The sequence below is a fragment of the Elephas maximus genome, chromosome 14 (assembly GCF_024166365.1).
Source record: "Elephas maximus indicus isolate mEleMax1 chromosome 14, mEleMax1 primary haplotype, whole genome shotgun sequence".
NCBI classification, from domain to species: domain Eukaryota; kingdom Metazoa; phylum Chordata; class Mammalia; order Proboscidea; family Elephantidae; genus Elephas; species Elephas maximus.
The window spans coordinates 93,651,159-93,677,576 of NC_064832.1; the positions used below are offsets into that span (position 1 = coordinate 93,651,159).

Sequence of the window (26,418 nt, forward strand, 5' to 3'; positions counted from 1 at the left end):
CAATCAGAAAACCAGGGCCCAATATTCTGGTTCTTTGGCATGACCTGAACATGTTCACTTCTCCTGTTTCCACTTGCAGCGGCTTTGCTGAGGCCATACTCATCTCTTGTCAAAGGCTTCTCAAACGCCTTCTTCCTCCCTGGGCTCATCTCTACCCATCCTTCACAGCACCATGGATAAGGTTCTTTATGGAATTCAGGTTAACCAGGTTAAGGTTACTCTTCTGATTTTAAACCCTTTCTTCCTTCCCAAGACTTTGAGGAAAAGTTCCAGGCTCCTTAGCATGGGCTGTTCTCATTCCAACATCTCCCATGATGATTGAGCCAGACATTTCAAAGACTGCTCCTTCCCACACCCCACGGCTTCAGTTTTTCAAGTGTGCAAATAAGACCTTGAAACTCACTTCCGAAAGTCTGCCAGTAACTTCAGCATATCATCATTTGATAGTTTATTGCTGTCCTGCTTGTAAAGAGCAGAAAACCTGGCGTTCTTGTCAAGGTTTCCAGATGCATCCTTAAACAACGTCCTGAAATATCAAAGAAACATTTCTAAATCGCGTTCTCAAAAGACCAAAATAAAGCCATAATTTAACTCCAGTTTCTATGTGACGACGAATTATTATTCCATTGGCCATCGCCAAGAAAAATCTCATTATCTAAAAACACGGAAGATATTTATGAAGATGAGCACAACTAACTCAATTTACATAGAAAATAGTTGCAGCAAATGGCGTATGCTTAGGAAAAAACACACACAGTCAGGTAATTAAGAGACCACGACTGCAGGCCTCACTGGGCTGCCAGCCCACTCCTGGCTGGAGATGTGCGGCTGGGATCTGGGATCTCAGCTCTGCAGCAAACACTCCTGTCCACGCTGCTCGTTCCAACATGGCCACCCTCCGGCCATCATCTTTCCAGTATGTGACTCTGATAAATGATTTCTTCAGGTTTGGGGGCTACTGATTTTTCAATTTTACACACTCTAATCCTCTTTTTCTCTGGCCAATTGGAACAGAATAGGTTGGTCTGTCTATCTACCTATCTATCATGTACCTATATCTATATAAAAGGTAGGAAAGGTGCCCCCTTACCTTGCTGCCCAAGCAAACGGCATTCGGTACTGTCCTAGTCTTTGGCATGCCTGCTTGGCATTCTTCAGCACCTTCTGGGCAACCTTGAAGACATCAGAATAAAATGATGAGTTGCTGCATCCCACTGATAGCAGAATTATGATGTAAAGAGCCATCATTACACATTCATTAAACAAGCAGCTTGCACAGAGAAATGCATGTTATGGCAATGAATACGGCTAGAGCTACACTCAGTCCAGGGTTTTTTGTTGAATGTATTTCCCAGCAGTGACTCTCAAAGAATAGATCACAACCTGGTATCCCAAGACACTCCTCTTGATAGAATGAGGACTGTTGCCAAAATGCACCTCTTTTCTTCAGTCTTCACAGGCAACAGGAATACTATTTCCAGGCTTTCATTGTTCTTTATGGCTGAGGCTTATCATTGGCTCCCTGGGCTATTAATAATTATTCATGTCAAAATATTTAACATTACTAGAGTTTTATGAGAACAATAAAAATACTAAGCTTCTGCAGCTCCTAATGTGTGCTGACTTGTGCAGATTCTCACAATTTGGAGAAAAATCTTCATTATTAAGGCTGTCTTAGTTATCCAGTGCCGCTATTACAAAAATACCACAAGTGGATGGCTTTACCAAACAGAAGTTTATTCTCTCACAGTATAGGAGGCTAGAAGTCTGAACTCGGGGCACCAGCTCCAGGGGGAGGCATTCTTTGTCAGCTCTGGAGGAAGGCCCTTGTCATCAATCTTCCCCTGGGTCTAGAAGTTTCTTGGCACAGAGACCCCGGGTGCAAAGGACGTGCTCCCGTTGTGGTTCTTCATTCTTGGTGGCTTGAAGTTCCCCTGTCTCTCTGCTTGCTTCTCTCTTTTATATCTCAAAAGAGATCGATTCAAGATACAACCTAATCTTATAAATTGAGTCCTGCCTTATTAGCATAACTGCCTCTAATCCTGCCTCATTAACATCAAAGAGGTAGGATTTACAACACACAAGAAAATCACATCAGATGACAAAATGGAGGACAATCACACAACACTGAGAATCACGGCCTAGCCAAGTTGACACACATTTTTGGGGGACACAGTTCAATTCATGACAAAGGCATTATAGGTGTTGACTTAAGTTGGCCAGGGTGTTCAACTGCTATGTTCTTGCTTTTTAAGCATAAATTACTGTTACTTTCACTTCCTCATGACTAACTTTGGTTTGTTGTGGGTTGACTGATTAACCCTGTAGTGCACAGCGAGGCATATTTGCTTTTGGCCCAAGGCACGTATGCCTGACAGTTCCATCATCGATCGACTACATCACTACTGCTAAAGCAGAGAACACCCAATGTCCCCCAAGTTTGCCCGTACTGTGATACTGCATTGTTATCGATACAAAATTTGATTCAGAGTCAGAGCGGTGGCTGAAGGGTCTTTCACATTAAGGAAGTACATCAAGGTGTACCCAGGTGGTCCAAATGGTTAATGCACTTGACTGCAAACAGGAAGGCTGGAGGTTTGAGTTCACCCAGAGGTATGTCAGAAGAAAGGCAAGAGCCTGGCTGTACTTTCAGTATCTCCCAGTTACGGAACTTTGCAATGCTGTCATAACCATGCTGTGGGAAGTGCTGCCTTTGTGACTGAACAGGAAAACCACATCTCTACTGAAAAGAATGTCAGGAGAGCATCAGGTCCTTCCCTTCCAAGGAGGACAGGCTCATGTCTCCCCAGAGTGACAAAGGGGGGCCTCTGGCATACATGGTCACCATGTAAAGTGGTCTGTCTTTCTGGAGCACCAATTTAACATTGTCAGGTAAAAACTATTATTTTTAGGCTTTAACAATAATGAGCATGTTGTAGAGTAAATACCGCACTGAAATACTTGCATAAATCTTAAAGTTAAAATACAAGGTTTCAGTTAAGTTTCACTCTTCCTGTAGCTAATATGGGCTGAGCACTCAGACTTACCAAGGGTACAGACAGAACAAAATATGCATGAAAGTTGGAATTTTTTTTTTTTTCATTTCCTTCCCTCCTTCCTTCCTTCCCTCCCTTTTCCCCTCCCTCCCTCACTCTAGTCTATGCATGGCAGACACATACAGGGACTTTTCATAAAAATTTCCTCCAATGCAAAAATTTAGTCCAAATGATGTTCTAGGCCATCCTGGAAAACATGAAAACTTGGACATAAAGGAAAAAAAAATCCTTCTGTAACATCTTCTTCCTAGTCTGATGTTGAGTCTTAATGGCACCATTAACTCAATGCTTTAGAGGTGACAGGAAAACAAATGCATGAATAATGAACCCAAGAAGGAGCTCCCCACTCCATAGGTAATGAGGGGAAAGCTGACTTCAACAGATGCCCAACGGACACTGGGAAGTGGACAGTGTCAAGTCTAACCCACAGCGACAGCTGCTTTTTGTACCAATATGAGATGCCAAATTTGAAACTGTGCACTGGGCTGGCAGAGCTAACAGAAAAAAAACAAAAAAAACAGAATTGGTTCATACAGGCTTTGGAAATATGCTGCATACACAGTCAGCAGAGTAGATTTTATCTTGTGCCTTCATTGGCTATTAATCAAATCATAAAAGAGCTTCTCAGTCAAGGTTTCATAGACCTGGTTTAAAAAAATGAAACAGCTTATCTCCAGAGATCAAACTTTAGTCAGCTTTCAATAGCCAAAAAACCAATGTGCCTAGGTAAACAGGCATTAACTTGACTACAGCTATAATAAATGACGACATCTTCCACGCAGTCAGTGCCTTGACGTTTCCACAGCGCCGTCTGTTTGCACATTCTATGTTTGCTCCTAACATGGTCCCTGTGAGGAAAGCAGAGACAGGCAGTAACACCATTCTACATTTACAGATGGGACATATGGGGCCCAGAGAGGCGAAGTGGTTTGACCAAAGGACCCAGGTTAGTTAGGCACTCAGCACCAGGTCTTCTGCCTCCGAGAACCTGTTTCTTAAAGACCACCCTGCATGGTGGTGGACAAGTGTGATGTATGAGTGACCACACAGATTGACAGACAAAGCTCTGAATCCACTCAGTAGACCCAGGTGAGAGCCTGAGGGCTGTCCACTCTGACAGCTGACCATCCCCTGGTCAATGTATCAGCGCCATCTCCAAGAGGGCCTCTCACAAAACATAAAAACAAAAGAACTAAGCGCATGTGAAACCGGTATTGACAATAGCACTCGGGAGCTCACACAAGCCGGGTAGCACACGTGGTAAGAAGTGACAGTCAAGAGCCCTCTGGCCGCTAAGCTGTGTGACACTAAGCAGGTAACCACACCTTTCTATACCTCAGCTTTGTGAAGTATATACGGAGGTATAATATCCTTTCTAGTTCTAATATTCAGTAATTCTATGGTATGTCTATATCCAGGCACTCCCCCAATTAAGAAACACTACTTTGAAAATACATCATACGTGCACCTTGCCTGTTTCCTTTCCCTTTTCTACTCAAGCTTATACCACCTCTGCCACCAAAACCCTGCCCCCTCGGGACAAAAACCAGTGGCCCTGAGTCGCTGACTTTACTCGGCCAAACCACCTGAGACAAGATTGTCTCCCAGTCTGTGGTCTCCCCACGTTTCTTCTTCCACTGTTCACATCTCGGTGATTTCAGTTCAGACAAACGCGCACATGCACGCAGGCACTCAAGCATTCACGCGTTCTCTCTCTGTCATCCCCTTTTTCAGTCCTTTCACACTTCTCCTATTATCACTTAGTTTCCTTGAAAGAATTTTTCTCCCTCTTTCCTTTCCATTTGTCAGTTAAAAAAAAAAAGAAGAAAAACCCTACTTATAATGGAAAGTGCAAAGAAAATTCAATTTCAAGTGGGAAAACCACTGACTTGAAATATATCTAGGCTTCAGAACCATTCTGCTAAAGTTCTGGGCCAGGTCCCAGTGCCACTTCAGTTCAGAAGCAGTAGCGCATTCTACATTTTCACTGACCTCTATTTAAATCTAATTAATTCCACTTTTTTTCTCAGTAGTTGGCAGTAAAAAAAAAAAAAAAAATTATCCATGTTCTATTCAATTATTTAGCTTCTGTGCTACCTTTTTCTTATCATGAATATGTAACACTCCGTGTCTTTATAGAAGGGAAATTCTATTTACAATACTGCTCCTCAGAACAGAACTTCTGAGTTCCACGTACCGATGATAAACCCCTATGTCTTATCTTTCTCGTGTTTACAAAGACCTCTAGCATGAGTTCCTGGAAACATGAAGAAGCACCACCCTTCCTTATTACAGGTATAGTATATGAAGAACAGTCTTAACTTGGAAAGCACTTTTCCTTGTAACAGCATCATGTAACCTTTGTAAAATCATGCCTTTTAGATTTGAAACACAAATGTCTAAACCAATAGACACTTCATATCAAAGATATGATGGAATAAACTCCTCAATTAGTGTAAATGGACCAAAATAGAACTGCGGAACCCAGAGACACAGCCAACATGTGCAATGAACTCTGTGAATATAACGTATTTTTCTTTTAATGGCAGATGGTCTACTATTAAGCTAGCAATTCCTTTACAAATTATTTTAAAATTACCAGGGTTGACAGGTGAAATGAAGCATTTAGTTTATACACTGGACAGCTTTTCATTGCAAATCAGATACATAAATATGTGTACTCTACATCTTTTAGGCTATAAATATAAAGCTTAACTTTGCTTTCTTCAAGCAGTAATATTTTGGCATAAAGCGAGTAAAACATCAACTCTTTTTTCAGATTGCTTTTAATCATCATATAGCATAAAGGACCAAGAACAAAGCATGAGGCATTGGTGGGTCAGTGGTAAAACTCTCACCTCCCATGTGGGAGATGCGGGTTCAATTCCCAACCACTGCACGTCATGCACACCCCACCACCTGTCTGTTTGCAGAGGCTTGTGTGTTGTTATGACCCTGAACAAGTTCCGGCAGAGCTTCCAGACTATGGCAGACTAGGAAGAGAGGCCAGGTAACCTACTTCCAAAACCAGCCAATGAAAACCCTATGGATCACAACAGAACACTGTCTGATCCACAACCAATCACGGGGATAGTGCAGGGCTTGTCATTTTGTCCCATTCTGCATGGGGTAACCATGAGTCACAGCTGACTTGACGACAGCTAATAACAATGACAATGACAAAAACAACGTATAAATCCAACAGATTACACCTAAATGGAAAGCAGATTGATAAGCTGACCCAACAGATGAAGAAACACTGAGTAACTTCCCCCATTTGCTTTTAAAGAGTCATTAGGTACTGGCAATTTCAGTTGTGGACTCTCAACTCCCATGCAGGAGACCTGGGTTCAATTCCTGGCCAATGTGCCTCATGCCCAGCCACCACCTGTCTGTCACTGGTGACCTGTGTGTTGCTATGATGCTGGAAGGTTTCAGCGGAGCTTCCAGACCAAGACAGATCAGGAAGAAAGGCCTGGAGATCTATGCTGAAAATCTGCCTGTGAAAACCCTGTGAATCACGACGAAACACTGTGTGATCCACAGCCGATCACAGGGATGGAACAGGGCCAGGCAGCACTGGTGACCTTTTGTGCATGGGGCTGCCATGAGTCAGGGGCTGACTCGATGGCAACTAACACCGACAACAAACCACGAACGTCAGTCGTACCTTAGAGGAGTCCGAACTCTTCATGTATGGCTCAGCACAGTGTGTGATGCTCCCCTGGAGGACCTTCTCGATCCTGGCCACAAGAAATATATCTGGATGAGGACAGGTGACTGAAAATACCCCCTAGAGGAGAGACAATTTCCTTCAGTAAGTAGGATCCGCAGCTGTAGTAAACAAACCCCGTGAGCATGCACGTTCTAGACAGTGTAACAGTACAGCTACTGAGAAACACCAGGTGCCTAACCGGTTAGCTGATCGAGAGTTCGTCATCTCGAAAAAGCCATTCAGTAGGGGAGGCAACTAGGAGAAAGTTTAGAAACAAGAAATAAAAAATCATTTCCCTCTCAGCTTGCTTCTACAGTCTAATTACACATAAAAAAAAAAAAAAAAATTACACATACTGCCAATAAAATCAACAGTTTAAGTTGCCCCAACGGTCATTACAAAGCCTCATTGGGCGTTTTCAATATATTTACATAGCACACGCGAGACCATTCTTAGCAGCTCTGCCTTTGGGTTTGTGCCCCCACCTGCTTGGGATACTGCATGGCGGCTTCCGGAAGGACGTCCTGAAGCCCAGGTGAGGTCTGCCCGCCACCGTTCACCAGGGCCGGGGGCATGGTGGCCAGCATCTGCCTCACTGAGAAATGGTTCAGGTCCACGTGGAAATCAGCAGAAATCTTTCGGTTGTATTTTATGTCAAACAGGGATAGGGTAACAAAGAAAGGCTCTACCTGGATGAAACAAAGTAATCCAGACCATCAATAGCACTCAAACTGTCAGGGAAAAAGTATGCTGCTATCAAAGGAGAAACCAGACCTATTTATGATCACTGCTATAAACACCTGCTAAACAGTCTTCTCCTTTGCCCCAAAGAGTATCAGCTTATAAAAATTTTAGGAGACCAAAGAAAAATTATATTACTGTTTAAGTGCTTGGCTACTTAATTTATGCTCTACAGAAAATGGACAGTTGCTCTCTTTAAGTATTCACGATAAAAATGGTCTCCTGGAACGCCGAGCATAAGCCCACCATCCTTACCCCACCTCAAAAGAATCCTGTTCCTGAAGGCTGACTGGCTCTCCGCAGAGCAACTTAACCCTTGGACCTCTGTGAAACCAAAAACTAGAATTTCACATCCTGACTGCACTATAACCGCCACCTCAGAAAAACTAAAAAAAAAAAAAAAAAAACTTTTATTCTGTAAAAGGAAAATTACATTTGTAGTGGGTCCTTCTTCATTTTCAGCGACACAGCATTGCAAATTGAAAGACAAATCGTTGCACCTGACCAGAATTTGTTTTCCAAACTTCTCCTTAAAGGGCTTCACTTCTGGCTCGGCGGATGGATAGTCGAGCTTCTTTAAAAGAAAATGCAAATATACACAGATTACTCTTCCATTTAAACAACTCCATCACAAACGTATCCTAAAGGAAATGGTCTAAAACAAGTAAAGCTATATGGATGCATTTATTTGTAATAGTGTTATTGCTAATATTAAAAAATGGAAAACAACCTAATTTTAGATTATTGGCCAAGTAAATGATGGTCTAGCTACTTGGTGGATGACCATACAGAGCTAACATGAAGTCTATGGAAAAGCAGTGAAAAATACTCATGACTCAAGTAAAATGGGGAAGAGGAGGTCTATAGAAAAAGACAACACATGAATAGGGAGAGAACATGGGGGAATCTTTGCCTTCTTCAAGTAACTCATGAACCTTGTGGGCAACCCTGAAGGGCCTTGCCACACAGGAGTTTTGGGTTTTGCTGGGACACAAATGTGTACTCAGGCACTGGAAGGCTTGTGTCCAGGATGGAGTCTGGGCTAGGCAGAAAATGTCACTGATTATGGGGCACATACAGTGATGGGTATTCATGGAGCATATTGTATATTCTTGTGGACCCGAGGGGGCCTGAGAATGTTTTTGAATAAATGTCTCTTGATTTTCAAGCACCAATTAATTATCAAACACTAACTATAGTTGTGCTGTGGTGATGAGGTTATAGGTGGTTTCTATCTTTTCCCAATTTTCTATATTGTTGTTATATTGCTTATCAATCCGAAATACATAAACAATCCAGTCTGAAGTTTTCTTCCTCCCACTCAGTTAACAATTTTAAAATATTTCTTACCTGGGCATCAGGGTCCAAGTGAAAAAGCTTAACTCTGCTTTCACTTTTCAGTTTGATTTCTGCTTCTCTGGTACTCTGATGACAAGATAAATAACAATTACACTTTAAAAATCCTTCCTTTATGATCTTTTTTTTTATTGTACTTTAGATGAAGGTTTACAGACCAACACAAGTTTCTCATTAAACGGTTGGTACATACATTGTTTTGTGACACTGGTTGCCAACCTCACGACATGTCAACACTCTCTCTTCTTGACCTTGGGTTCCATATTACCGGCCTTTCTGTCCCCTCCTGCCTTCCAGTTCTTGCCCCTGGGCTGGTGTGCCCCTTTAGTCTTGTTTTGTTTTATGGGCCTGTCTAATCTTTGGCTGAAGGGTGAAACTCAGAAATGACTTCATTACTGAGCTAAAAGGGTGCCTGGGGCCATACTCTTGGGCTTTCTCCAGTCTCTGTCAGGCCAGTAAGTCTGGTCTTTTTTTCTTTTGGTGAAAAAATCCCTTTCTTACGGAAGTGTCCAAATATGTGCCCCGTCCTGAAGAGTCTGGCTCGAGCCGCTCTACCTCGTCGTCTGAGTTAACCATCAACGGACAAATACAGACCATCAAGTATGCAGCACACAATGTAAGCACAGCAGAAAGAAAAGACAGGATCCTTGTCCTTAAGAAGCTGCTGTCCAAATGGAGAGTCATTAGCAACACAAAGAAAGCAAGAGAATCATTAAACACTGAACAGTTTTTAAAAAAGGCTTTATAAAGTAAAGGGAAAAAGGATGACTTTGGATGAAGGGGTTGTTGTTAGGTGCCGGTGAGTCGTGTCCCACAAATGAAACATTGCCCAGTCCTGTGCCATCCTTACAGTCGTTGTTATGCTTGAGCCCATTGTCGCAGCCACTGTGTCAATTCATCTCGTGAAGGGTCTTCCTCTGTTTTGCTGACCCTCATCCTTACCAACCATCACGTCCTTCTCCAGGGACTGGTCCCTCCTGATAACATGTCCAAAGTACCTGAGACGAAGTCTCACCATCCTCACCTCTAAGGAGCATTTGGGCTGTACTTCTTCCAAGACAGATCTGTTCATTCTTCTGGCACACACAGGCAGTCCTCATTATATTCAATATTCTTTGCCAACACCACAATTCAAAGGCATCAATTCTTCTTCAGTCTTCTTTATTTACTGCTCAGCTTTTGCATGCATATGAGGGGACTGAAAAGACCACGGCTTGGGTCAGGCACACCTTAGTTCTCAACATGACATGCTTGCTTTTTCACACTTTAAAGACGTCTTTTGCAGAAGGAAAACATAAACATCCCAGGCTTAAGGGATCCCAGGCTTAATGGAAAGGCTACATGGCACGAACAGAACACTGTGGCTGGAGATGATTCCAGATGGCTGGAAGGACATAGAGCCCTGTCTAGACTGAGAGTGTCAGCAAGAGCTTAAGAGCAATGACCTTTAAATGGGGGGGAGGGAACACTATGGCAGATCTTAAAGGACCGTTTTGTGTAGGACATACAGTTAAGTGCTCGAATACCGAATGAAAGGTTAGCAGTTTGAACCCACTAAGGGGCACCTCAGAAGATAGGCCTGGCAATCTGCTTCCAAAAGGTCACAGCCTTGAAAGCTCTATGGAGCAGTTCTACTATGCAACAGATGGGGTCACCATGGGTCTGAATTGACTCGACAGGGACTGGTTTAGTAGAAGGGGCATCACTGATTCATTTGATAAATTTTTTGAGAGTGGATTGTGTTCCAGGCACTACTGGCAATACAAACACAAATGAAACGAAGTTCCCAAGGAACATCTGCTGGAGAGACAGGGCATAAACGGGCAATGAAGAGGAGAAAACAGAGCCTCAGGGACAGCGGGAGCCAACCTGGACGAGGAGGTGGTAGTCAGGAAAGATGTCCCAGGCGAAGGCCCATCTTCAAGGGCAAGGACTATCTGGACAGGAAAGGAGAGGGGGCCTTCTGTGAGGACAGTACAGCAGGTACAAGGGTGCAGGTCACACCTGAGCAATGGCAAGTCATTCAGGATGACTAAATGGTTGAACATGGGGGGAAGCGAGGAGAAATGAGTCTGGGATTTGTACGCTAAAGATGGGGGATTCATTCAGAATAATAAAAAACTCTGCAAGGGAATGAAATAACCAGATCTGCATTTCAGAGGCACCATTTGAGTGGCAGTGAGGCAATGGATTAAATAATGGTGAGACCAGAGGCTGTTGTCATGAGCCAGGAGAGATCACAAGGGTCTGAACTACTTAAAGCAGCATCCACAGGCCTGGAGAACGAGGGAGAGATATAAACGTGCAAAGTAAGGAGACAGTAAACCAAACCACTGCCGTCATGTCAATTGCAACTCTTTGTGGTCCCATGTGTTACAGGGTAGAACTGCTACATACGGTTTTCTTGGCTGTAATCTTTATGGAAGCAGACTGCCAGGCCTTTCTTCCGTGGTGGTGCTGGGTGGGTCCAAACTGCCACCCTTTAGGTTACTAGTCAAGCACAAACTGCACCACCCAGGCACCTAAGGAGATGGTAAGACCCCTAAAATTCCTACTACCTTTCTAGTTTGGGTTACCTGTTGAATGGCTCATCTACTAACTGAGACAGGTAATTCAGGAAGAAGAGCATGTTTGTGGAGTAGATGATGAACAAAGTGGGGTTCATCATTTGTGGGGCTCCCAAATGGAAACATCCAGTAGGCAGACAGATGGGACTTGAGCACAAGTCTGGAATTACAAATTTGGAAGGCATCAGCGCAGACGTGGAAAATTTAAGTCTTGGGAGTGGAAGAGATCCCATGGAGGAAAGTGTGAAAAGGGAGTCTGAGACAGAACCCCAAGGGCCCCAACACTGAAGGGATGGGCAGAAGAAGAGACGCCATAGCTGGAAAAAGACATGGTGGCAGACACGGGGGCCAGAGATCTGGGATTTGGAACAGAATGAAAGAGTAGAAAAGGAAAAGCGTCTAAGACATTCATAATACAGAAATCATCCCCAACCTCATTATTTCTCGTGCCTGGTGCCCCTAAACCTATTGTCCTGGTCTTCTTGGCAGGCAGAGCTCTGTTACTCTCAGTCTCCACTGTTAAGTCTACAGAGTCAGAACAGAACGGCCTCTGTCATCTGGTACTTTCCCCAAAGACCATGAGTCACATCCCAGCCACCCGGTGGGCGAGTGACAGTCACAATACAGAAAGTGGAGAAGGCATCTTGTCTTCTCTGTTGGTGATGGTGAGGGGTCTACTGTCAGACTTCTAACCACGGCTAATGAGAAATTAAACATCTCCTTAATTTTCTCTGCCATGTAGTTGTTCTAATAGGCTCATAGCAATGAACCAAGTTCTCTCCTGGCTATGTCTAACCAACTGTCTGTCTAGCAACATGAAATGACCACCAGAATGGTAACTGAGAAGCTGGCTTCCAGTTTTGGTTCAGTTATTAACCAGCTGAGGTGGCTTGGGCAAACCATTTAGCCTCCCTGAATTCCATTTCCATTTCTGAATAAAAATGTTGAACAGACAATGGCTCTAGTCTCTTGCCACAACAAACTTTATCTGGCTGGGTACTATCCATGGGACTTTCAAATTTAGGGAGGTTAACAGACATTCCTACAAATCTTCTGTTCATGCTTACAGGGTAAAACATGTGGCTGGGACAGGTTATACATGGACTGAGGTGTGTCCCCCAAAAACATACACTGAAATTCCAGCCTTTGCACCTGGGAACGTGACCCTGTTTGGGGAAACAGGGTTTTTCTCTGCAGACATGACCAGTTAAGGAAGTCATACCAGAGTAGGGTGGGTCCTAATCCAATTCCTTCTGAGTGGGGTCTTATAAAAAGAAAAGGATAGACATGCAAGGAGGGTCACAAAGGGGCAGGACAGCCTGTGAGCACCCACCTACAAATCAAGGAACGCCAAAAAACACCCGGGGCTGCCAGGAGCTGGAGACAGGAACAAACCGTGCCCTAGAGAGCCCAGAGAGAGCGCAGGCACAGCCCCGACTATACCCTGAATCAGACTCCTAGCCTCCAGAACTGTGAGAACATGAATGTCTGCTCTTCAAAGCCATCCACTCCGTGGTATTTCCGCTACAGCAGCATTAGGAGACACAGACGTGGGCTCTCTTCATACAGGAGATGGGACCACTTCTTTATCCTGCCTTTCACCTTTCCAAATTTTTCATATTAAAGGAGCTAGAACCTGGGCAAGTGGAACCTTCCAAACAGACCCAAAGGAATTAGCTCCACATGCCTACTGCTGTGATGGTTCCTATCAGTACAAGGTGCTACAAGCTACCAATAAGTGTAACGCATTCTACTTCTTAATTGTCTGCTTCAGTACTTTAACAAAGGCAAATACTATGATCTCAGAGACTAGAATAGAGCAATGGGTTCTCACGAAGATGTAATTCCTGATGCCCTTCTAAAAGATGCTTGTTGTCTCAAGCAGACTGTGCTAAAGAAACTAACAAAAAAGCCAACAAAAAAACACACTGCTGTGGAGTTGATTCCGAGCCATAGCAACTCTCTAGGATAGAGCAGAACTGCTCCGTAGGGTTTCCAGTGCTGTAATCTACAGAAGCAGACTGCCACTTCTTTCTCCCATGGAACAGCTGTGAATGTGAACCACTGACCTTTTGGTTAGCAGTTCCTTTGACTGTGCTTTAAAAAAAAAAAAAACAAACCATTGCCATCGAGTAGATTTCGACTCATAGCGGCCCAATAGGACAGGGTAGAACTGCCCCCCCATGGTTTCCAAAGAGCAGCTGGTAGATTCAAACTGCCAACCTTTTGGTTAGCAGTCGAGTTCCTAACCACTGGGCCACCAGTGCTAGCAGTTAAGAAATGAACAAGGTGAGAATGACGGCTGTAAGCTCCATATAACTAAAAGGATAAACAGCGACACAGATACACACATTTTTTCATTTCTCTCTCTGTATGTATATAAACATACACACATATATAGATTGAAAGAGAGAGAAGGCATGCTGGTGGTGCAGCGCTTAAGCGCTTAGCTGCTAACCAAAAGGTCAGTGGTTCGAACCCACCAGCCGCTCCATGTGAAAAAGACCTAGCAGTCTGCTTCCATAAAGGTTACAGCCTCGGAAACTCTATGGGGCAGTTCTACTCTGTCCTATAGGGTCGATGTGCGGTGAAATGGACTCTTCAGCACCCAACAACATACACAGAGAGAGACAGATGATCCCGAGAGACATTTATAAAATATTACTAACAGAACAAGTTTCAGAGCAACGGATAGATTGTGAGCATATTTTTTAAAAAACACATACAAACATATATAGGTGTGTGTGTGTGTGTACACCTACATATGCATCTGCATCTACGTCTACATACCTGTATATGTAACTAGACAAAACAGACACAGCACTTCCTGAAGTTGCCACTGATACTCAGGGGGTATATTATTCACTAGAGAGATCTTTTAATGGAAAAGAAGAGACAGCTTTTGATTTGAAAATAACCCAAAAGCTTATAATCTACCACACATTCATTGATGGCCCTGCAATGAGATAGATAAAAAGGAAATTCATTGTCTCAGCTCCTGCCGTCCCTCCCAAGGCCTAGCAAGAGGCATTAAACAGAGGGGGCGCTCAATAAACAGCGGCTGAAGGAGTTGCCAGAGTAATACCTAAAAAACCCAGTCCATCGAGTCGATTCCGACTCATAGCAACCCTACCTAGGAGGTAAAACAGTGTGGCTCAGGAAGGGCAGGGCTTTGCCCCAGAGGAAGGGGGTAATACATATCTGAAAGAACAATGTGAAAACTAGTATTGATTGATAATAGCTGACATCTATGTGGTAGAATTTATCCTAAGTACTCATTTAAAGTTTATACCAACCTGGGGAGGTAAGTACTACCGTTATCCCTGTTTAACAGAGGAGACAGGGAGGCATGGGGGTTAAGTACCTTGCTCAAGGTCTCACAATGTTACACTGAGGCCTGGCCTCTAACTCAGGCTGCCCGGCTGCACAGCAGTCTCTTAATGACTACACTAAGCATGGGGAAAAAATCAGGTAGAGGATATGAACAGGCATGCCAGAGAAGAAGAAGTCCAAATGGCAAACATATACACAAAAGCATGAAAAGTGTTACCGCTAACATGTGGGACACCATCTTCCACTCCTCAGCCGAGGATGCAGAGAAACAGAACTCATACACTGTGATGTGAACGTGAATGGTCACCTTCTGGAAAAATAATCTGGCAATATTGAAAACATTAAAAACACAATAACCTCTGACCCAGAAATACTCTGGGGAATGTATCCCATTGAAATAAGAGCTCAAGTGTTTAAGGTTGTAAATATGCACGGATGTCCGTGGCCCACTGTGTGCCGAGACTAAAAGTTGTAAACCACCTGTATGGTCACGAATGGGAAGACGGCCAAATGCGCTGGGTTATATCCATAGTTGGAATATTATGTTGCCAGGAAAATGAGTAAACCAGACCCTTTATCGACCCTGAGGGATATCTATGAGATTACTGAGTGACAGAACAAGCTTCGGAGTCATGTGGAGCATGCGTTCAAAAAAAAAATAATGCCTAAAAATTCCTGTATTTATGTATATATATGTTTTTTGTGAGCATACAGTTGAAGAAAGAGCAATCACAACAGGTCATTAACATTGGTGCTCTCAGGAGCATGGGAACTCTGGATTTTTTTTTTTTTTTTTAATTTACTGTGGCAAGCACAAATCTGTCTTGTAAGAAGTACAGCCAGAAAGCTCCCCAGAAGCGAAGATGGTAAGACTTCATCTCACATACTTTGCACATATTATCAGAAGAAACCAGTTCCTGGAGAAGAACATCATGCTTGGTAAAGTAGAAGGTCAGTAAAACAGAGGAAGACCCTCAATGAGATGGACACAGTGGGTGCAACAATGGGCTCAAGGATAATAAGGATTGTGAGCATAGTGTAGGACCAGGCAGTGTTTCAATATGTTGTTCACAGGGTCACTATGAGTTGGAATCAACTCGACAGCACCTTACAACAACAAGAACATAGTAAGCACAAAAGGAGTCTATGTGGTACAATCGTTATAGCGCTAGGCTGCTAACCCAAAGGTTCACGATTTGAACACACATTCTGTGAGAGAGAGACCTAGTGACCTGCTCCCATAAAGATTTCAGTCTAGGAGACTCTATGGGGCACAGTCTTACTCTGGGGTCACCATGTGCTGGAAAGGACTTGACAGCACACAACAACATAGCAAGCACATGTATTTTGAATTGAAATTTTTAGAAAAAACAAAATAAATAGTTCTAATATGCACTTTCACAAGCTTAAAAAAAAAAAAAACCTGTTGTTGTGAGTCAATTCCCACCCATGGTGACCCTATAGGACAGAGTAGAACCACCTCATAGAGTTTCCAAGGAGCGCCTGGTGGATTTGAACTGCCAACCTTTTGGTTAGCAGCCGTAGCACTTGACCACTATGCCACCAGGGTTTCCTTTCAGAATCTAAGAGCCCACAAATACAACTGTAAAAAAAAAAAAAAAAAATCCCCAAAACTATGTGGCTGAGCACTTCTCAAAGTGACAGTGACAGCTCAGTTCCTAAAATAACCTGTGGTCAGTCCCTACAGTGAAGGTAGGAAGAGCTGGGCTGGCTTTTCCCCAAACCCTGTTGTCACACTACGCACAGCTCACCTACTACTCCGGGTTTAGTGTAGAGAAAAGCAAAAGAGAAACAAGGAAAGAAAACGGAAACAATGGCGGAGACATCGTCTGTAAAAAAGGACACTTCTCAGAAGTCAGAAAACAGAATGATTCTCTCCTAAAGGAAAGGTTATTCCCCGACTCCCTCAAGCTCTGAGTCGAATCACTAAGGACATACCTTGAACGTATTTTCTTCTGTGTCTTAAGAAAGAGTTACGGACAAGCGCTCAAGAGTTTCCAGAAGGACTGGCGTTGACTTTAGGCACATTCTGTGTCTTAAGTTCATTTGAGAGCAGGCAAAATGATGAAAAGCCAAAGGCTATGGCTAACAGTATCTTTTTTTGAGGATGAGTTATCAGAAAAATATTCTGTTGACTATTGGGTCATTAAAACAGAATTGGTTGGAATACGAAGACTTAGCAAAATCTTTTGAGGTCAGAATACATATTTTTTAATTTAAAGAGCAATGATTTATAAAGAGACATGATTTATTTCCACTACTTCCCAGATATCAAACTCTCCAGGATCATTATCTCATCCCTTATGTTACAAAGCTATAATAAGGAGTTACAGGATAAGGAGGTCAAAGAAATGGAATGCCAGCTGACCTCACAAGTGTAATCCCAGCCAATTCCTTGGTACTGTTAGGCAATGACATCATTTTCTGGATTGAAGTATCAAGAAGAATGTATTAACAGAGTAGGTTTTAAAAAAATCAGAAAAGGTATCTATGAAACTGTATGGGCTCCAGTAAGTCTTGCTGGATTTTGCACTCTGGCCCTTACTCATCCTTAATGGGACTAGAAAGTTTGAGGCACCATAGTTTGTCCTGTGTTCCACTGTGGAAAGGTTATCTAGAAAGATTAAGCTCATCAGCTCCAAAGAAAAGTCACACAGTAATAATACGTCGTGACGAATTCCGGATTAACAAGAAACTCTGCTTGTCTTTCAGAACCACATAGGGAAACTGAATTAAGGGTGAGCTGCTGTTTTTCGATTACCAAAGCTACTCAAAAATGGAAAAGCTGTGGTAAAGAGTGAGCTGAGGATTTTCCTCAAATTACCTTTATATTTCAAGGAGGTGATATACACGTATGTTCCAATGTCACCTAAGATAAGTGTAACCAGAGAAAGAAATTACTAAACAACTAGTAACGGGGCTTGCAAAATGGACCACGTTAATTCCTTGACTTTCTAGGGAAGAAATCAATTAAGTAACTTTAACTGCAGTTTGTGTATTTAATTTAGAAATTATGTTTATAAGACTATGTACTCTGATGCTATAAATCCTGTTACCTTTATAACAAAATGTTTGGTTCATATTAGACAACAGGAGGAAAAGAACAGGTTTTAGGGTAAATACATGTCTCCTAATATGAAAGCGACAGAAATGTTCAGTATTAAATGTACAAACACAGGTTCCAAGAATACACAAAATGTTCCAAAAACCTAAGTCCATATCCTCAAGCCATAAGTAAAGGGTCTCTCCATAATACTGCAGAATGAGACACCAGTTATTTTTGTACTAAAACAACTTCCTGTCAATCGTATCCCGTTTGGTTATGGCTCAGTCACAGTGGAAAACAAAAGGCAGGGAAACAGGAAGAGGGAGGCAGAAAGAGGGGTTGACCAGAGAGGAGACTGCTGATTAAATTACACCTTCAACTACGTTCTGCCTTCTGCCATTGTTCTAATCCTTTTCTCTGCAATTCTTCCTTAACTATGGCTCAGCCTCCCAGGGTTACAGCTTCCTTCCCAGGTACTTGACCCTTTACCCCTTTACCCTCAGCTAACGCTTCCTCCCTGCACAGATGTGTGCCTCCTGCCTCTCTCCCCACCCCCTCCCCTTCCTGCTTCAATCTCCAATTCTGTAACCACAGAATCCATTCCTTCCAAAAGCTGGATGACCAGTTACCAGCCAAGCTCCCATCCCGGTGAACAAACGATGCCCGTCCCAGACATGCCAGTGGAGAACGATATACAAGCAACACCACATTCTTCCCGGGGCCCCAGCTGAAAGCACAAGGCGTCACCACCCGAACAGCCCACCAACAGACCACCCCTCCCACTAGGAAAAGGACATCTTCATTTTTTCCTTTGAAAAATTACTTCCTGGATTTTCTACCTTCCTTCTTAAAAAATGTTTTTAAAGCCCAACCGCTGGTGGAGGGGAAAAAAAAGTACAGACCCTTAAAATACTGCAATTTTCAAACTCTGATCACGATCCACAATAAGAAATGTTTTATATCACAACCCAACACACACACACACACACACACATGATTACTAAAATGCTATCTGTTATTATTGGGAACCTGGTGGCCCAATGATTAAGCATTTGGCTGCTAACCGAAAGGTTGGCAGTTCAAATCCACCAGCTGCTCCCTGGAAACCCTATGGAGCAGCGCTACTCTGTCCTAAAGGGTTGCTATGAGTTGGAATCGACCGGATGGCAACAGGTTTTATCTATCATTAATACGGGCAATGTACTTGGATTCACTCTGTTCAGTTCTATTCCATTTAGTATTTTTTTAAAATGTGGGTCACACCCTGTGAAGCTCAAGAAGCCTGACACAAAGATGCACATTGTACGACTCCACTTACAGGAAGGTCTAGAACAGTCAGGACTAGTCTGCAGTGATGGAAGTCAAGATAAGTGGTATCAGCTGCGAGGGGGCGGAACCCAGTGTGCTGAAATGCTGGCAATGTTCCCTGTCTTGATCTGGGTGGTGGTTACATGGGTGTAAAGGTACGAAGTCCATTGAGCTGCACAGTTAATGCTTGAGTATTGTACTCTGTGTAAGTTATATGCCAATAAAAAAAAGGAGAAAAACCAAAACAACAAAAAAGGTAAGAAATGGGGGCTGGAACCAATTAATTGATTTTACCAACTAAAGTGACTTCAGCTACCGTGGCTGTAGACCACAGGTTGAAAACAGCTCTACATGTAAGTTATACGGGCACTCTTTAGATTGTCCCTAGGTCTTAGAATCCAGGACGGCTGACTGCTGTGGGCCAGGTAGCGGCAGGCAGTGAGACAAGAGAAGAGGCCCCAACGCCTGTATGTCTTCACAGGAAAAGAATACAGGTTTCCGAATCATCAACAGCAGGATGGAAAACTCCAAGTCTGCTAGGTGTCTGTTCTGTTCAGTTAGTAAATGGAGAAAGCTACCTTCTAAATTCTTGATTGAATCACACAGATTATTTGCTCCAAAAAACTCAAATCAAAAAGGTTCAAATGTTTTGCTCTGAGAAAGTATGCACCCTAAAACATCTAGAAACAAAAAGCAAGTCTCAATGCATAAAAATGATACACGGAAGTTCAAAACACCAACAGCACAAACACACAGGTCAAAACTCTTCCAGCCTACGAGGAGGTTACAATTTTCTACCTTCTTTCTTAGAAAATGACACCAAGATTAGCTTTAATAGGCAGGTGCTAAAAAGACACTGTGGTAGCAGTCAAATTCTAAAGAAAAACAACGCTCTGAATTCCTAGCCAGGGAGGGAGAGTTTGTATTTTAAAACAGCCATGATGTCATAAAACAAAAGTCAATGTCAATGCTAGTCTATTTATAATTGTGTACAGATAAACCAGGTTTCTATCACAGTGGTTGAAATGTGGGTGTTGAGGGCTACTGTTTCACTATAGTCTAAAAAAACAAAAGGACTAGAATGGCAATAATGGAATAAGAATAAAAAGGGTTAGATAGGGAAGACAAAGGTATTTCTCTCATTTAAAAAAAAGAGTCATTCATAGATGCACCCAATGAGATAAGGACAAGGATATTCACTGTAGCATTGTCTGTGACAGAAAAATAATGGAGATAATGGAACGGTGACAATAGAACGTTTACATAACGCAATAAAATGGATGAATAAGATCAATTTCTAAGCTTGGCTAGATCTCAAAAGCAAGGATGAACTAAAAATAAAAGCAAATGCAGACTAATACATCTCTTAGCACTTTATGTAACATTTTTAAGACACAAAGCGCCACCATATATATTGTTATGATACATGATTTGTGAAGATGTAAAAGTGAAATGGGGAAAACGCGTAACAGTGGTTGTCTCTGGCTGGGTTTGCAAGAGAGGCAAAGAATGGAATTAGGATGATGCTCAAAAAGAACTGCCCGCATAACTGATGTTTTATTTTGTTTTTTTTTAAAAAGGAAGCTAAAATAACAACATAGTAACTGATAATGAATCTGGGTAGTGGGAATAGGCTTGCTTGTTTTTCTTTGTGATTTTCAGTAACATTTTATGTTTCTCAAAATTGTAAAAAACAGGTATAACTTTTTTTTTTTCTCCCCATCAAGAATGACCCAGGAAATACGCTGTTAGTGAAGCCTCTGTCAGTAACATTTTATGTAACTCAGGCAACCTAGTGACAAGATTATTACGGTCCAGCCTCTTTGGAATTTTATCTATTAATTTGTATAAGCAGGAATATATATGCAAGCATGGTAAGAACCATGTTACTATAGAAACATTTTATCTCTGTATTTTGGTTATTTCTGCAAAACTTATGCAGTATTAAATATTATGGAGAAAAAAACACCTAAAGAATAATAAAAAGACAATGCTTTGTATACTTCCTGGAAAACACACCGCTTTCTGACTCAGCTCAGCAATGTATCTCACAACACCTCACACTCAGGTCAGAAAATAGAGTTAATTATAAGCATAATTATTAATGATTTATTAAATGTACGGTAAAACCTTCAAAATCCAGAATCCGCGTAAGGTGGAAACCTGTCATAGAAGAAAACTCAAATATTCTCCACTAATAGAGAGCCATAGAAAAGTGTTAAGACTGCACCCTGTCAAAGCAGAAAACTTGTGAGATGCGGAAAAATGAGGCATTCCTGTCGGGTTCTGGCTCTCACAGCTTTCACTGTAATTATTAATGAACTTCAATAGATTCCATTCTGGACAAAGCTATGAAATGAGAACGATTTCAGTATCGCTCTGAAGAGCAGAAGATTTAAGACAGTGTTACCTTGGCAAGCTCAGGCAGGTAGCTATCTAAGCCGGAACCAGAACCTTCCAATTTGTTTTGCTCGTCATCTAAAACGGAGAAACAGATCACCCGAGTCACTAGTTATTGAAGCATTTTCTTTAAGACAGGAGAACTAAGTTGCCTCTCTTTTGTGCTGTCTACTGCAGTAGCTTTTCAATCCTGGATGCGCAGCAGAAAAACCCAGGTGAGTAGTGGCAGGTAAAACATTTAACAGGTTGGATAAGCATGGCCATTGTCTAATTAGAGCTGATGGTGGTGGTAGGCGCCAAGACCATTTCAGACTCACAGCAACCCCAGGGTTCAGAGTAGAACTGCCCCGTAGGGTTTTGTAGGCCATAATCTTTATGGGCTCTATGGGGCAGTTCTACTCTGTCCCATAGGGTCGCTACGAGTCAGAATCAACTCAACGTCACTGGATTTAGGAATCTTTATGGCAGCAGATCACCGGGTCTTTCGGCCGTGGAGCCACCGGGTGGGTTCAAACCGCCAGCCTTCCAGTTAGCAGCTGAGTGCTTAATCGTTGTGCCACCAGGGCTCTTTAATTAGATCTGATATAAGCTATAAGCAACTGGCTATAAACAGCATGGCCATACCCATCACACCTGCTGAAAGTCAGACCTACCCAGGCCCCACCCCCGGTCAACTAAATTAGAATCTTCCACAAGGCCAAGGAAGCAGGGCACTTTAAAAAGCTCCCACGTTATTTCTAGTGTGCAGCCAGGATTGAGAATCACCTATCTAAGGGCTTGAAATATCACATGCGTTGTCGAGATTCTTCCTGCCAGTTTAATCTGAGGCTTCTACGCATTCTTTGTCTTGAAAATTCCAAAGGACATTATTAAAGAAACAGTTACTACAACTACTGTTGTAAGTGCTGATTCTATGCCAGCTACTTGAGATACATTATCTTATTTAATCTTCCTATCTGACCAGGAGTTTTGTTTTACTTCCATTTTACAGGTGAGTAAACTGAGGGTCAAAAACTTAAGTAGCTTGCCCAAGGTCACACAGCTGAAAAATGGTATTGCTAGGACTCGAACCCAGGTCTTCCTGCCTCCAAAGCTGTGGCTTTTCCCATTATATATACCACCTCCTTTACAGAATTTTGCTTATAAAAATGATGTCAGGGTAATAAGTTCTAATGTCACAAGATCACATACGCTGATAAAATATTTGTAGAGTTGACATCTTTCTCATCTCTCATGTACGTGTGGTGTATGTGTAGATAGATATACGTGTATATACATATCTACACACACACACACACACACACACTTCCTAACCCACTTAGCAAAAATAAAGGCTCCCCTCCGAGTATGCACCTGCCTGGGGAAAGCACGACCTACCTACCTTCATGAGAGTCTCCATTCCGCTTTTCTTGCATCGCCGCTTCAAAGTTGAGCTGGAGAATCTTGTTCAAAGTTGTGATCCATTCCTCCATCTCCATTTCACTGTCTGCTGCCAAAAGATAACTGCTTTTGTCTTGCATCTTTAGCTCAAAAGCAAAACGCCTGACTTTGTTGTTCTGAAATGTAAAAATGGTAAAGAGACATATTTTTAAAGAATTGGAACTGTCTTAAATAATTTCTCTTTATTATTTGCTGATGGCTGCTAACCAACAGGTTGGCAGTTCAGATCCACCAGTCGCTCCTTGGAAGCCCTACGGGGGCACTTCTACTCTGTCCTATAGGGTCGCTATGAGTCAGAATCAACTCAACTGCAATGGTATTACTTGCTGACGGATGCTGTCTCATTGGCATTTGGGACCACCCTATTTATAACTGCAAGGTGCTCTGGTGGCGCAGTGGTTAAGTGCTTGGCTGCTAATCGAAAGGTCGGCAGTTCAAACCCACCAGCTGCTCCGCAGGAGAAAGATGTGGTGGTCTGCTTCCCTTAAGATTTACAGCCTTAGACACCCTACAGAGCAGTTCTACTCTGTCCTATAGGGTTGTTACAAGTCAGAATCAACGTGAAGACAATCGGTTTGGTTTTTTTGGTTTGGTATTTACAACTGCAAGTTCTCTCCCTCATAAGCCCCATCACCATCCAGCTTCCCTGCTTTATTTTCTCCGTAGCTCTATTTTTCCATCTGACACATTTTTACATATTTTACAGATTTATTTTATTATCTGTCCCTCCCAATAAGCTCCCTGAGGGCAGAGACTTTCCCCCTTCTTTTGTTCACTATCCTTAGTCTCTAAAACAGTGTCTGGCACATAATAGGCACATGAAAAGTATTTGTTGAATGACCAAAATTTCATTGAAAATTGTCTTATTCCTCTACCTCAATGAATATATTTCTTAATGAAACAGTATGGTATTATATTTTTAAACATAAGCCATTATCTGTCAATATATTTGACTTATTTGGAACTTCCTAATCACTCAGAAATCCCAAAAGGTACTTGGACTCTTATCCCCAGCCTTCCCTGTTTTCTACGCTTGTGAAAGTGTCTCGCTAAAAGTACAAAGACAGCCCCCAGACGCCCTTCCAGCTCAGTAATGAAGTCACTCCCGAGGTTCACCCTTCAGCCAAAGATTAGACAGGGCCATAAAACAAAACGAGACTAAAGCGGCACACCAGCAAAGGGGCAAGGACCAGAAGGCAGGAGGGGACAGCAAGGCTGGTAATGGGAAACCCAAGGTCAAGAAGGGAGATTGGTGAAATGTCATGGGGTTGGCAGCCAATGTCACAAAACAATGTATGTATTAATTGTTTATGAGAAACTAATTTCCTCTGTAAACCTCCATCTAAAGCACAATAAAAAACAAGAAAGAAAATAAAAAGTCCAGCAGCATTAAGTGATGGAAGATGAACGCGTGCTAGACCAGGCTTTCTCAGCCTCAGCACTACTGACATTTGGCGCCCACAGTTCTTCGTTGTGGTGACTGTCCTGTGCACTGTAGGGTGGTTAGAGGCCTATCTGGCCTCTAACCACTAGATGCCAGCAGCATCCCTCCCCAGCTGTAACCACCACAGTGATTCCATGACATTGCCAACTGTCCCCCCAAAACTCATTGCCGTCAAGTCGATTCTGACTCATAGCAACCGTATTAGACAGAATAGGATTTCCAAGGAGCGGCTGGTAGATTCGAACCGCTGACCTTTTGGTTTGCAGCTGAACTCTTAACCACTTCGCCATCAGGGCTCAATCAATTTTCCCCCAGGTGGGCAAAATTACCGGCGGTCAAGAATTATTGCAATAAAAAGAGGTTCAGCTCTGAGAACAATGCCACAAGAGTACACACAGGTACACACAGGTTAAGAGGCACGTGATCAAACTCCCCCCAACCCGCAGAACAGCCCCTAGCCACCCACCGACTGAAATTCTAGACAGTTGTCCACAGTGCCTGTGGCAGCCCCTCAGCGTGTCTCAGGGACGAGGTGGCCCTTTCAAACTGCAGGGCGGTTCTCAGAAACACAGAGCAGAGCACTGCCCTTGGCAAAGCTACAGACTATTGTACACAGACCGCCTGCTGTGGGTTCAGTAATTTTAGACCTCACTTCACTTCAGCGGGAGGCAAAAATCAGAGGAGGCGTCAAAAGTCTAGAGATGAAATGAGTTTTCTCCTGGTCCCGCTCCACCCCAACACACTCTTCACATACTCATGAAAATCTATAAAAAGGGAAACGTTAAAGACGGGGCAAGAACATTAGACCTTGATGCTAAGTTATTTACCCTTCTAGGCCTCAGTTTCCTCATCTGCAAAATAAGTGGAATAAATTTCAAAAGTTCTGAATTGCTTTTGGAGCTTGAAATTCTAAACTGTATTTCTTTCAGGTCTACTTAAAAATTTTAGTTTAGGTATCTCCCTGAACTGATTGCATTAATAAACTAATTTTTTTTTTCCACAATGGCCAGAAGTAATTTAAAAAAAACATTTAAATCACAAATTTTGGAGCTTAATTTATAAACAGACACGGATGAAAAAGTAAATCATTTCAAACTTTTGAAGCCTTAGATTCATTAAATGTTAAACACTATCGACCACACCCTGCAAAAAAAATGTGAAGGAAGAGACTTCCATTCAAGTCAGAACCTTACATTTTGAAACTTACTCCAGAGAGTAAATGACAGCCCTGCTAATAACTACAGGTTCGCTGTACGCGGAAAAACATCTACAGGCTGTGTCAGACTCACGTGTAACAAAAGTCTCCTATACAACAATGATTACTTCCTACTTGAAAAACTGTATTGCCAAATACCATACTTAATTTCGCTTTAAATGTTTTTTTAAGCCAACGCTAGAAAATTCAGTTTGAAAGTAACTTAAAAAGTTCCTTAATTTAAGAATATAATTGAAACTTCTACTTCAGAGTCCCACGGAAGTGATGCTCTGTCACTTACAATTCACTCAGGTTCTCCTTACTTTATGCCTGTGACTCGGGCATTCACAGTGGTGGCTTTCAGCTGGGGGCGGGGGGGCTGCTAGCTGTGAGGCACACACATGCTGATCAGATGCTGATCAAAAATCATTTTTAGTGAACACTGAATGGGACTACAGTCTTGATCTAGGGCCCCAATACACTGTTCTGAGCCAAGGTTTATGGGCTGCACAGCAGGCCTATCTTCTCCTGGGGCAGAGGCTGCAAACTTGGAGGCTTCCCTACATGTGTCTTTTCCACCCACTGCCCTATGCCCACCCCCTTTTTTTTTTCAGTCCTGCACAGTGCAGGGTTATTTCTTTTTAAATCATTAGTATTGTTGTTCTGTGCTGTCAAGTTGATTCTGACTCATAGTGACCCAACGGGACAGAGTAGAACAATCCCATAGGGTTTCCTAGGCTATAAAAGACCTCTTTCAAGTGTTTAAAAGGAAACCCTGGTGGCGTAGTGGTTAAGT

At 42.6% G+C, this 26,418-nt stretch overlaps 1 protein-coding gene across 15 annotated transcripts in view; it reads right to left on the bottom strand.

The window, feature by feature from the left end:
- DOCK9 (dedicator of cytokinesis 9) overlaps window positions 1-26,418 on the bottom strand; it is a 336,790-nt gene that overhangs the window by 120,032 nt on the left and 190,340 nt on the right. For all 15 annotated transcript variants that reach the window (XM_049853240.1, XM_049853234.1, XM_049853243.1 and 12 more), the window contains 8 exons: window positions 22,925-23,099; window positions 21,554-21,621; window positions 8,863-8,937; window positions 7,946-8,086; window positions 7,257-7,460; window positions 6,727-6,849; window positions 1,091-1,173; window positions 404-526 (listed from right to left, as the gene is read on the bottom strand). In XM_049853240.1, the coding sequence (XP_049709197.1) occupies window positions 404-526; window positions 1,091-1,173; window positions 6,727-6,849; window positions 7,257-7,460; window positions 7,946-8,086; window positions 8,863-8,937; window positions 21,554-21,621; window positions 22,925-23,099 (992 nt within the window). The remainder of the gene's footprint in view (window positions 1-403; window positions 527-1,090; window positions 1,174-6,726; window positions 6,850-7,256; window positions 7,461-7,945; window positions 8,087-8,862; window positions 8,938-21,553; window positions 21,622-22,924; window positions 23,100-26,418) is intronic.